At 42.4% G+C, this 13,282-nt stretch overlaps 1 protein-coding gene across 2 annotated transcripts in view; it reads right to left on the bottom strand.

The window, feature by feature from the left end:
• Positions 1-420: 420 nt before the first annotated feature.
• The window catches only part of nhsb (Nance-Horan syndrome b (congenital cataracts and dental anomalies)), a 52,095-nt gene continuing 39,233 nt past the window's right edge, over positions 421-13,282 (bottom strand). The window contains exons 2-13 of one of the 2 annotated variants that reach the window (XM_076731251.1): positions 12,216-12,368; positions 11,984-12,120; positions 11,555-11,602; positions 11,228-11,272; positions 11,050-11,094; positions 10,630-10,692; positions 10,156-10,348; positions 9,717-9,848; positions 8,936-9,088; positions 5,359-8,538; positions 4,995-5,118; positions 421-4,813 (exon numbers count right to left, since the gene is read on the bottom strand). In XM_076731251.1, coding sequence (XP_076587366.1) covers positions 4,186-4,813; positions 4,995-5,118; positions 5,359-8,538; positions 8,936-9,088; positions 9,717-9,848; positions 10,156-10,348; positions 10,630-10,692; positions 11,050-11,094; positions 11,228-11,272; positions 11,555-11,602; positions 11,984-12,120; positions 12,216-12,368 — 4,901 coding nt within the window. In that variant the 3' untranslated portion in view covers positions 421-4,185. Of the gene's footprint in view, positions 4,814-4,994; positions 5,137-5,358; positions 8,539-8,935; positions 9,089-9,716; positions 9,849-10,155; positions 10,349-10,629; positions 10,693-11,049; positions 11,095-11,227; positions 11,273-11,554; positions 11,603-11,983; positions 12,121-12,215; positions 12,369-13,282 lie in introns of both variants that reach the window. The other variant, XM_076731259.1, reaches the window with a different exon arrangement.

Below are 13,282 nucleotides of genomic sequence, written 5' to 3'. Positions count from 1 at the left end.
AACTAAATAATTAAGTCTGAACGTGTTTACTCGTTTTCTTGAATCAAGTCTCATTAAGTTAAGTCTCAGAGCAGGTAAGTCTGAAGTCCAGCCTCAGGCTTAGCTCCTCATCTATTCTGATTTGACTCAAGCCTATTGTCTTGTTTAAAAGTCACAAGGATGAGACAACTCCATTTTTCAGTGAGGGCAGTGTTTTTCTGTTGACTGTCAGTTGAAACAGAATGAATACAAGTCGGACTTTGCTAAACGATGGATCCTTTGGACACTGAATCTGACCAGTAGCTTCAGTCCAAGGAGAATAAATGTGGTTGAGAGTGAAACTACACAACAATAAAACAGCGCCATCTGGTGGAGAGATTGTCTCATTGCACTTGGTTCTGATGCGGAGGAAATGAAGTGTCACACAAAAGGCCTTCCGTTTCAACGCAATCACATTTATTGGCTTTTTTTTCTATGCACAGTTACTAAGCAGCCTGATGAGCTGTTAAAATGAATCAGATATAGAATAATGGAATTTTCACAATGTTGTAACCCCCCCCAAAATAGATACAAGACTGAAGGTGTTGCACAGCTCCAAAATATACAAAGGCTTGGAAATAATCATGTAAACTTTGAAAAAAAGGGGAAAAAAAAAAAAAAAAAACTTTTTTGTTTTTATTATTTTATTGATTTATTTTACAAAAGAAAGAATTTGAAACATTTTTTTTCTTTAAAAACTTATTTACAGGTTTATACAAAAATACAAAAGTGATTCAAATCTGTTAAGTCCGAGCTAGTTTTAAACATGGAGCCTCTTTTAAATAGATAGTTACACTGTGTCTCCAACATATTTTTTCAGTTCTCTCACATATTTTAAAGTCTGTTTAGTGTTATTCCATACTGTACACCTTTGAGTAAAATTATCCAGTGGTTGTTGTCACACTAAGCTAACGACAAACTTGCGTGCAGACATTTGAAAACAGGTTGGGACAAAGACTCTATAAAGGTTATAGATTCTTGTTTTGTTGTATTCGTCGAGGACTGAGGTTTGAGAGGACCAAACTACATCGCAGCCACAAAGTTTTTCTCGCCAATCAAATGGTCGATCATCTATCCACTGCTTTTCCAAATAAAGGAGACAATCTTAAAAACCTATATAGCCTCAATGCCAGGTACAGTACGGAAGAATCACACTAAACAAATTGTCAAATACTCTGAGTATTTTTGTTTTTAAACTTTCAAATGGCATTTCAGAGAGTCACATTGCATTTTTCATGTAATACTGTAGCAACCCTCCAGATTCGCGTATATTAATTATTCAGTAATGATGTTTTGTGGGAATCAAAATATTCTGCTATGAGTCAAAAGTAAAGACAATGACGTTCTCATCAGATCAAAATAGTTTTTGGGTCTATTCTGGATATATAGTTTTTCCATTTCTCAGTTTTTTTTATTTGTACATTTTCACCAAAGTGGCTGATCCAGATATGCACTTTGAACTGAATCAGCAGTTTCTCCTGGAAAATATTTCTCTCACTCCCAACTTCCATAGCTCCAGCAAGACTAGGACCCAGCACCAAAAAGTGTTCAGATTATTCATTCCAACAGATTCTATATCATTTTCTTTACAGTCTCTTATACGTATGATTGTCCAGTGAGTAGATATACAGTACAAGATAAACCCCTGTTTGTGATCACGACTATACAGAACAGAATTAGCCAGACAGTTTGTACATCTATAGAACACACTATTGAACTTGACATTTGAACGGAAAATACAAAATCTTTTCTCGTGGTATGGAGACATCCCTCAGATAAAAATAATGATATGGTGGTGTCCTTTTCTTCATTTTTTTTTCTTTACTTATTGCATGCGATAGAAAACACAACAAATAAAACAATGAACAGGAACAAGTGCGCGTCAGCAATATGGGTATGATGAATGTAAAATTCTGATAATCATTTCACAGCTTTTTACTCTCTCCATCGTACACAGTGTCAGTTCTGCAATTCAGATCGCTGAGTATCAAACAGTTGTGGTTTTGCTATCTATCTATCTATCTATCTATCTATCTATCTATCTATCTATCTATCTATCTATCTATCTTCCAACTTACCTATCTATCTATCTGTAGCATTTACAATAAAACAGTAATATGCTTGCTGAGGTATTCACAGAATACAGTGAATGGTTTCTACTGAAGTACGGTCTCTGAATGTAAGAAGTATATGTGTTGTGTTTGCTGTGGTAGGCAGGTGAGAGTTCAAACTTTCCACTGATGATAGTTCACTTCTGTCACACACTCGATACTTTACATGTGCAACATTTGGTGGAAGGATGAGAAAGATCTGATGTCATACTCTAACCCTGGTGTTTGGTAGAAAAGGCTGCAGCGATGCAATGGCTGCATTGCTGACAAATGTTGGTGTTATGTAGTCCCTCCTCCTCTTGTCTCCTCTCTTTCAGATTTTGTGATATGAAGTTTGAAGGGTAAGACAAAATGGTGTACACCAGCCACTGGGTTGAGCTTTCACCTGTCTAATGCTACTGGGTCAGTGCAAATGAAGGAGAGGCAACAAGGAGAGGAGAACAGTGTACATTGTTAAGAGTCATGTGTAATGTTAGTATCAGTGAGACCTGTTCTTCTTTGCTACACTCAGGTTGATTCCCTATAAAATTTCTGCTTGTTGTTTTATATAGATATGACTTTTGTTTTTATATTCAGTACAAATATACATATGCAATTTCATTCTAAGATATATTTTCTTTTCAAGGAATATTCTTGAAGAATCATGAAGTGCAAAAGTGAGGTTGGTTCGTGGAAATCTTCCCAAATGAACCTCTAGTCAAACCGATTGAGGACCCTCTAAAGCATTTTCACCGTCTGCACTCAATGGTATCTTTAAAACTGCTTTGAAATGCACCTTTTCCACTTCAAGCCAGTATAGCAAGACTGACCAGCAGCTGGAAAAAAGCTTAATCAGCCTCAGCTTACTACATTTCAAGGTTGGGTTTAAATAATTATGTGATTGAATTCTGGTGGAACATGGCACAGGTCCATGTATACGTGCAGGGACTTACAGTATTAAAGCCCTGCTTACAACCACCTCTAATCGAGAAAGGCCACTGTGCGATTGTCCAAAATTAGCCTGTATCTTTGACAAATGGGCCCCATCTAGGCGCAAGCCCTTGCTCCCTCTTGTTAGACACTCAAATCTAAGACAAATCAATTAAGATCACTGGCAATGTGGTACAAATGTCACTAAAACCTTTCACAGTGAAAGACTAATTATTCTTATAATACAAAGGAACCACAAAAATGTCGACAGAAACCAGGATCCAGGGGATGTTTCCATATAGGGTCATGCAACATGGTGAAACTTTATCATCATGTTCTGAGGCGCAGTTTTACAAAAATACATGCATCATGTTATCATTTTGGATATAATTAATGTGAAGAAATATATGATTGGCTCTGTGTGATATACTTTCTATGCATGTCTGCAGATGGAATATTATCGATAAGTTGGTGCTGTGTTGTTAGGAACTTCCACCACTAAACAACCCTTGCTTGTTGGCAGGAATATTGAGTATGGACTCTGGGAAGTCTGGCCAATGCTTTGGGCACCAAAAGTTGAAAGAATATTATATTTCATAAGAATTTTTCATTTTAATAAGAAAGCAGTTCCTCAGCGAGACACACACACACACACACACACACACACACACATCATTCAAAACACAAGAAATAGAAATATCAGTGGATTTTGCATGTGCTTTTTCCTGCACATGCACGTTCTCTTTACTCCACAAAATTTCTTTTATTATCATAATTTACCAAACATTTGGGACTTTTTTTTCTTTTCTTTTTTAAAAAAGGCAGTTCAATCAAAATAGGTCTTATGTTTTGTTCTTTTAACTATGAGGGAGCTATTCTTTTGATAATACAGTATTTAGGTACAGTATATCCTCAAAGTTTTCATAATCATCCCTTTATGATTCAGCATCTCACAACACTCTGTCTGACAACCATAAATAGAATTATAGATCCAAAAACTGAGTGCATTTTAGCAACAGTCAGGTTTTGTGTGTAGCAAGAATTACACTACTGGCCTTGATGATACGCCTAAGTTTAGAAAAGTAGAAGGGGCCATTTCAAATGTAGGACACATCTAAGATTAGAGTACATCTCTCATCAGGTGGTTTTAGGATGATCTGTCATCATGGGGGCTCCCATCTGAGTTCTCTGTCTCCCCTTCAGAAATGGCTTGCATGGGGGCTGTGTACAGGCGGCTACGTGTGCTGTAGCGACTACTGTTAGCTACAGGGGGGATCCGAGAACGTCCCTGTCGAGATGCAGCTGACATAGGCAGGGTTTTGGGTGTGAAACTCTCAGAGTTGGCCCTGGGAAAAAGGCCTGGTATCTGGATTGCGTCCAGGCCAGAAATGGGGGGCTCTTGAACAGTAGAGAGTGGCTCCTCAGCCTGTCTAATGGGCCCTTCCTGAAGAGACTCTCCTGGGATTTTAGGGGTGATAGGGCTCTTCAGAATCTCTGTAGCTGACATGCGGTAGCTGGAATCAGACCTGCTACCTTTCTTCAGCAACAGGAGTTTAAACTCCTCGTTGGACGTGCTGGATTTCTTGGCGCTGCGGTAGATTGGCACAGGAGCTCGTTGTGACCCAGCAGCGGTGGGTGCGGTGGCTGGTATGTTGAGAGGAGGGGCTGGTGGAATAATGACAGTGGAGACAGGAGCCACTGGTGCTGTAGGGCAGAGGCGAGACTTCACATTTAAGTCTCCTGAATCTTTACGGCCCAGGACCTTTCTCTTGGATCTGAATGAAGAAGTAGAGAGTGGATGAAGAGATACATTGATAGACAAAATAACATACACAAACACAAACAAATAAATAAAAAAGACTTGGAAGTAGCTGGATCAGCGCTAAAATACATAAACCACACCTTCATTACATAGACAGTAAAACAGATCAAGCACCACTGCAAAATTTACAGCACCTGTGTATCATGGCAAACAGGTCCTCTGTTGTACGAGTCTTGTTGGGTGAAGTGATAATTATGTCATCATCCACTTTGGTGTCATCCGTCAGGGGGGAGAGTGAATTATCACTGGGCGTGGAATCTGCAGCACACAACATCCCTATCACATGTCATCTGGTTGTCTGATCATTTAGTACACAGTTGGTGAAATAACTATTCTTTAAAAGATGCTCTGTGTTTATGAGTAAAGGTTAAACCGCTATTGTAGTGGCAGTTGACTCCGTCTCTATGTAAATAAATAGCAGCATGTTCTTGTGTTGTTTTCTGTAATCTTCATGAAAAAGTGCCACTTCTGCCAGTTAAATTTGGTTTAAAAGCTTACCTTTACTGAAGTAATCCTCAGTGTCAGGAGTGGTGGAGTCATCTTTGCTCTCCTGTGGCTGCTGCTGATGGGCACTTCTGGTAGCACCTGATGTCACTTCCTCCTCTTCTTCCTGATCTTCTTGTCCTCCTTTCCTTGCATCGCTGATTAGGTAAGGATGCGATGTCTCCATTGTGGTACCAGGCACTTTGACTGGACTAGCCCAGGGCCCTGAGTCTAAGTGGGATACCCCAGCAAACTCGTATGCTGGGGGTGGAGGGTGGTCTGATCGCATGCCTCCTCTGGAGCATGCAGCCCTCGGTGGTTCTTTCACCTGCTCTTCCTCTTCCTCCTCGTCTTCGTCTTCATCATCATCATCCTGGGAGAATGAGCGCTCCCCCAAAACCCTAAACTCAGGATGCGCATGAGCTGAATGTGTGAGCCCCCTGAACTCTGTGTGTGAATGGATATGCGTGTGTAGATCCACAGGTGAAGGGTGGGGAGCACGTGGCACAGGCCGATGTAAGGGTGAGCTGTCGTCAGACAGCTCTGATGATGGGTCCATCCGGGTTCTGAAGGCTGTCATTGCCCAGAAGGTTCCAGGTCCATAACGATCCTGTCTGAGTAGCAGGCTTTCATAGGATGGAGGACCATCAGGGTGGCGGCCAGGTGGAGGTGGTGGCACATGTTCAGGGGAGGAGATGTGGTCATGACCTGGGGGTCTGGGAGGTGGTCTACGGGGAGGCAGAGGCCTAGTGGTGATAGGTGGTGGAGCTAGAGTAGAAGTACTCGGAGGACATTTGGGTCTCGTAGCAGTCTCTGCTCCACTTGCTGTTTCCTGGTCTGTAGTGGCAGCACTATCTGTAGATTGGCTAACAGAATGGAGCTGTACTGAACGAAGAGCAGATGGAGTTATCGCCAATAGATTGGAGCTAGGAATTGTTGGAGCAGAGTTTGAACTTGGTGGTGGGTTGGTATTTGATGCCTCAGGCACCAACAACTTTGTTCCAGTGGCTAAAACATTTGCAACTCTGTGTTTGCTGTGGTGGAGTGTGTGCATGTGGTGTGTCCGATGGGATAGTGTGTGTCTGACATAACCACCATGGAGAACATTGAGATCAAGTTGTGAAGGTGGAGGTGGGAAGTCTGGGTCTCTCTTATATCCAGAGGGAATGGAAGCTCCATCTCTGGGGAAGTGCTGCAGGGAAGAGAGAGAGGACTTCCTCTCGGGCACTTTGGGCTTTCTCTTGCCAGTTGAGGGAGACAGAGGTCCTGGGAAGAATGCTGCCGAAGATGAGGGCAAGGTTGACGTTGGAGTCTCTGATTGGCTGGAATAGCCACTGGATGGTGAGGCCAGGCCAGCCAGCTTTTCGGGCGAACCAAGTTTGAAGTCTCCAGGCGGGAGAGGTGGACTAGTTGCCCTGGTTTCTGACACCTGGGCAAGGGCCTGGGTTTGGGTTTCTGTGGAGGAGGAAGAGCTGTCTGGTGACTTGATACACTCCATGACAGTAGTGCCTGTGGCTGTGCTTGAGTTGGACATGGATGTGTACTCACCATTGCTGGACTTCAGCTCAGTGTTGTGAAGCCACAGGTCTGCATAGTCAGATTGCACAGCACCTTCATCCTTAAATGAGTGTGTATCTGCAGAGCTGAAGGACATGGGCTCTACTATGTCCACAGTTTCACCCAGTCCCATTCCCCATGTTCCCAAAGGCTCTGCCACTAGACAGGATGTCTGTAATGGTTCTGGAGCACCTTCAAGCTCTAGCTCCAGTTCCAGCTTCATATCTGTGGAAGACAAGGTGAGATCTTGTTCACTAACCGTCTTTGGTTGATCCTGATCTGCCTGTGTGTCCGTCCCAACATCAACACTACTACTGGTTTCCTTCAGCGAGGAGGTCCGTTTAGGTGGTGGAGGTTTGACTTTTGGTTTCCTCAGTGGACGGCAGGTCCTCCCCAGCGTCATAGTGCCTGCTCTGAAGTCAGCTGATGGCTGGGGGTAAACTCCATGGGATAATGGTGTTGCCACAGTGTTAGATTGGCCACAGTCAGGTCCTGGGTCTGCATAGTTATACATGTATCCTTTGTAATTCTGATTACACTCAAAATGCACAGAAGAGGAGTAGAAACTATCTGTATCAGATGGGTAATGAGAGCCAGGCTCCTTTTCAGTGTTGCTGTTCTTGTCACTGAAACAGATTTGGTCTTCTAGACCTTGTTTAGAGCTGTAATCCTGGGCTAACCCATGGCTCTGGCTAAGATTTTGGGTCTGGTCAGGGTCATGGTCCTGATCAGTGTGGTCTTGATCTGGAGGGTATGTCCACTCCCCCTCACTGGCTGTACTAACCCCTGCATCGTCCAGCTGGTCTGTGGCTGAGGATGTGAACGAGCTTGACCTGTGGCCTTGGCCCTGGGGTCTGAGGTCAGAGTGGTATGAGGGATCTAGAGAGAATCCCTCATCAATGGCATTGGGCACAGTGTTGAGTGACAGCTCTGAGTCGCAGTGGGAGGAGCCTGTCAGTGGTGGAGAAGAAGGTGGGGGGATGGTTTCAGATGTCTGAGAAGGGCAGGTAGAGCTGGAACCACTCCAGTTCCCACTCGACGACTGATGGTCCTCTTTGTGGTCCACATGGCTGCCTAGAACTCCTGTTGTAGACACGGAGTGAATAGGGCTGCTGAAGGTATCTGAGCTGGATGAGATCTCACAGCTGCCCATGTCAGCCTTGCGGGGCAAGCGAGAACGGCCCCTCTCCATCCAGCTATGCTCTGGGCTTCCTCCTCCTCCACCCCCTCTGTCTCTTTCCCCAGATCGCTGCAACCTTTTTAGGCTTCCAAGTTGCAGTGGTTCAGGAGCTGCTTGGTCATCTGTACTCTCTTCTTCATCCTTCATCATCATCATCTTCATTCTTGGACTAGGGCCAGGTGGAATGAAGTCCTCTGTTTCGTATGGTGACAACTCTTCGTCATCATCATCATCATCATAATTGTCATCGTCATCTTCGTCACTGTCCATCAGACGTCCACCCTCTCGCGGTAGGCTACGAGAACGCAAGCGTCCACCATGTGCTGCAACACTGGTGTATGTGGAGTCTGACTGGTCACCCAGGGAAGAAATGTTGCCTGTTGAATGGGACAGAGAGGCAGGGATTCCCTGATGGCCACGCTGAGCTCTGATGCGCCTTCTGGAGGGAGCAGCTGTACCTGAGAAGGGAAAGCCAGAAGAGGGAGAGGGAAAAAATGGAAGACATTTCTTAATTCACATAGATGCTGATCTTATGGCCTATGCCAAGATACCAAAATGAATAATATGAATTCCAGTTTGATGCATCTGGTTTGAAGGTGAAACTAGTGGTTTGATATTATTGGCAACCTTTAGGTGGTCATCATATTCAAGCTTAGCAATGTCGGCTATCTGAGGAGAAAATCCAAATATTATCCTACAAACCATCACATCAATAACTGCAAAGTCAGACATTTTGAAATTTAGTTTATAGCAGCAATGAGCTAACTCCTCTTCCTAGTCTGTGCACAAGTATGTGAGCCTGACAGATTTAAAAGAATTGCAGTAAAGTATACTTGTTCATTTTCAGAAACTTACATGCTATAAGGAAATCATCTGTCTGGCAGCCAGAGTCACGAGTGTGATGGAGGCGACCACTAATTGAGAGGTCTTCATGACAGAGAGAGAGTTGGTGGGGGTTGGCATGGACAATCACTGTGCGCTCTCTTGCTACGGGTGATTCATCTGAGTCTGAATGCAAAGACAAAGCATATTGAATGTCTTAAATATCATGTACAGAAATTTTCTTCAGAGGATATAAGGAAAAGACAACCAAACACAGTCTCTCCACTGGGAGGTCAGCTACAAAACAACAAAACTTAAGGAATATTGTGTTTTTTAAACAATGAAATATTGTTTTTCTAGTTTTGGCCCTTAGGTAACGGTAACATTTTACAGACTAGCTTTATTGCTGAGAATTGGGACCTCCCTGATTCAGGATCAGATAATAAGCAAATCCACAGCTATGCCATTTTACAAAAACCATATTATTTGGATGCAAAGACAAAGTGAAAGCATCCAAAATGTACATGACAGTTGTCCATTGCATTACACAACTGCATGGGTAAATAGGTCAAAGTTGAACAAGGAGGTATATCACAAGTAGCTAGCGCAGTTTGGGTTGGACGGTTTTAATGGACTGCCATGTACTTTTGTTTGCATGTGCTTGCTGCTGCTCATTTAGCTTGCCCTCGTGGACTCGTGGCTGTATTAGTGACCTCATTCCTGGATCTTTGCAATCAAATTGGTAAAAATTAAAACTATACAGTATAATACCCCTAAATATTAGACCAATGTGCAGGTGTGCTCTATAACATACCCATGTCATGCTGCACTCTTTTGGGTATTCCTGTGATGGTCTTCCTCCGCCTCAGCTTCCGTCTCCTCTGAAGAACTGACTGGGAATGGACTAGAGAGCAACGAGCACTTGCTTCCCTGTCAAACCCAACTCCTGCAATAACAACACAGAAGCCACAAGCCATATAAAAAGCTAAAGTGTAACATATTGCATGAGACTGTTTAATACAGTACAGGTTGATAATGCTTGCTATGTTGTTTATTTCTAATAATCTTATTGTCTTGATGCCCTTTCCCATATGGTCTCATGGTTAGGATTCCTGGATTCAATGCAGGGTTTGATTCCTGATTTGAGGATAGTTGCTGTTTGGTCACTCTCTAGCACTGTTGCCTCACAATAAGAAGCTTCCTGGTTTGATCTTCAGTATGGCTAACCTTGCTCTTCCTTAATTTTATCTTACCTGTGACATTGATGGGGATGATGCAGGAGGAGATGGAGTGAGAATCGGCAGTTGTCTTCTGATCTGATGGTGGGAGGTTTTCCTTGGACCAATTTGTCTGTTTATCCTGGGTTGAGGGGACATTGGGGGCTGAGGCCTTGGCTCTGTGGCCTCCCAGGACCTCACCACCTTCGCCTTCCCCCGTCGAGGTAGCCTGGAAGAAACAGACAGACAGCAGCAACATTATAAGGTGGGTGCTGATACAGTCATACAAAGGTTCCTTAGTTGTACAGACTAAAAGGAATTATTTACAATGGTGATGTGTAGCATGAAGCAGCCTCTACTTTTTCTCTAAAATGAGTAGAGATGCAATGGGAAAAACAATACCAAATGTAATGTAGAGTGAAGCTATCAAGATACAACAACAAACAAACTACTTAACAACTAATGTGATTAGACGATAAACAGAAAATTAAAACAACACAAATTTGATACCTTTCTACTCCAAGGAATGAAGATGCAACCCTCAATAGGGTGAAGTGAGTAAAAGCACTCAAACTATGAACACAAAATACAACAAAAGAAAAACAAAAGAACAGATGACATGAGTAATCAAAAAGGTTAAATAATTTTAAATAAAAAGATAATGTCAAAGGGTGAAAGATGAATGAGACAGATGATGTGTTATTTTCCCAGTTTCATCTCTCTGAAAGTCTCAAAAAAATCTCCAATAGGGTAAAATCACATAGTCCCATTTCTAACCTCATGTCTTAAAACTTTTTTTAGAAGTGTTGATGCTTTTGTTGCTCTCATTTTCCCTGTCTTTCAATGAAGGCATTAGGGAAATCCTTAATTCATGGTAGTAGAACTCTGGTATAGTTGATAGCTAGTTCTCAATTCAAACATGTTTCTTACCTTTCTTTGGATCGTCTGCATATCTGCTTCCCTCCCCGGCCTCTCCTGTGGTAGCAGGGAAACACATATGCATTCTTTGCTGAGCGTACAAACATAGGTTAAGTTGATGAAATCTTTCACCAGTTCAATTAGAGATGATTTTGAATTTTTCTGACCAACTGTCAGTGAATTTTCTTACTTTTCTCTGAATGGTCTGGATCTCTGTTTCTCTCACGGTCCTCTCCTTCAAGACATTCGGCAAGAAATAACGGTAAAGTTAATGTAAGTCCTAAACAACACATACCTTATCAGTATGGGTAAATAGTTACCAATACAACCACATCATAAAAAAGACAAAAAAAAAATAAAAAATAAGAATTTTGTTTTGTGGTGTAGTGCGATATTAATGAAACCACATACACGCAGCAGTAAATGTACACACAATTGGATATAACATAAATCTTACAGCAGGCGCCTACATGTCAGACATTAACAGACAGGAACACACAGACACATATCTGTTTACCTTCCTGGGTTGATAGTCTAACTCTCGCTCCCTCTCTGCTCTCTCTTGCTGCATGGCAACATCAGAATGAGATAATGTGTCAGTTTATTGTTGCAGATATTTAATAGGAACCAAAGGTGTCAATAAGCACAAAATGATCAAATAAAAAAATGAATAGAAAAAATGTGTTTCTTTGATGTTCTCCTGAATGTGTCTTTAATGTTTTCCTCACTGTCAAACACCTCACTCAATATGTACAAGCCAACTCTCGTCACATGACTGAATTGGTCTCCAAGTTTGAACTGCTCTATAAGTAATACAAGGCCATAATACAGTCTTAGTTCCTGCCATTTAAAGTAATTAAAGTAATCCATTTCTGGATAACCACCCGCTGATAGGCGGATTGTGCGATATATCACATTTCACTTGTGCACAGTGTGTCGTCCTCACCGCTCGTGCCAGGCGACTCCTCTGTTGCCGGCGGATGGAGTGTGGTGAGGGGAAGGTGGGCATGGGGGGCGCCACTGAGATGGAGATGGTCACTCTGTTTCTCTCCCGACTCGTGGAGCGGTGGCGCTGTTGTTCGTCTGTGAAACCCAAACACCCACAAGTGAAAACTCACAATTCATGTAATTTGTACACGACTTAATGCAACTGGGCAGAGCAGATCAGCCTGGCTCACCTCGGTGCAGCGCTCTGAGACTGAGCTGAGCGTTTCTGTGCAGCTCCTCCAGACATGGTGGTCGGGTACAAGGATGAAACACGTTGTGTTGCTGGTGCCATGGAGCCTGATAGTGAAGTGACAGCTTACTCTCTATGTCCAGGTTTGACACCGCTAAGATGAGAGAGGAGAGAGACAGAGCATGTTAAATTACTATGATGATGCTGCGATCACAGCTGGCATACACATAGTTTTTTAATCGATATTTTTTTCTGAAAATATATGCATTACTATGTACATATATAATATAATGTATATATATATAATTCTGTGTACAAAGTAGTAGTAGTAGATGGGCTTATGCATCATCTTTGTTTATATGGTCACCTTATTAAGTGTTGTTGTTCTTCTTTGACACAGGTTTAACTGAGCCAGACCTCATTTTATCCTTCCCCTGCTCCAAATTTGCAAATGTTATTTTATCCATTCAAAGGAAGAGTAATATCTTTAAATCTTATACACCCATGGAACCGAAAAGCAGACCTGGGGGTAAAAAATGACCTGTGGGTCCAAGTTGAACCCCCATTCTCCCTGCTGTCTTTGTGTCCTATAACTAGTCTGTTGTGTGTGATGTGATTTTATTCTCAAATAATGAAATTTTTAAACTGCTTTTTGACGTGGAACCCCCCGGTAAGACAGCCTCAAGTTAAGGCAACGGTGCAGGATCGACCTTGAGGCTTTTTAGTGGGGTATATTCTCAAACAAAACTGCAGTTAATTAAATGAACGCTTTGTGTATCACAAACCATTGAGATACTTTTAAACAGAGATTTTTGGGCCTCCTGGGTGTCTCTTATTATTACTTTAAGTCATAATGTTTGAAATAGGACATTTGTATGCCAGCCTGTTCCACCAGCATCAGAGAGAAAGCATCAATAAGACAAACCGCAGTAAGCAGAGATCCAGGCCAGGCTTTACAGTTTACCACCTACAGGCAGATGCCTCACATGAAAACCAATCAACAGCTGAAATTACACAAAACACAGGAAATAAGGACAATATTATCATAAGTTGATTCACAAAAACTAT

This window comes from Chaetodon auriga, chromosome 1, assembly GCF_051107435.1.
Source record: "Chaetodon auriga isolate fChaAug3 chromosome 1, fChaAug3.hap1, whole genome shotgun sequence".
NCBI lineage: Eukaryota > Metazoa > Chordata > Actinopteri > Chaetodontiformes > Chaetodontidae > Chaetodon > Chaetodon auriga.
This window is presented reverse-complemented; position numbering and strand designations above follow the sequence as displayed.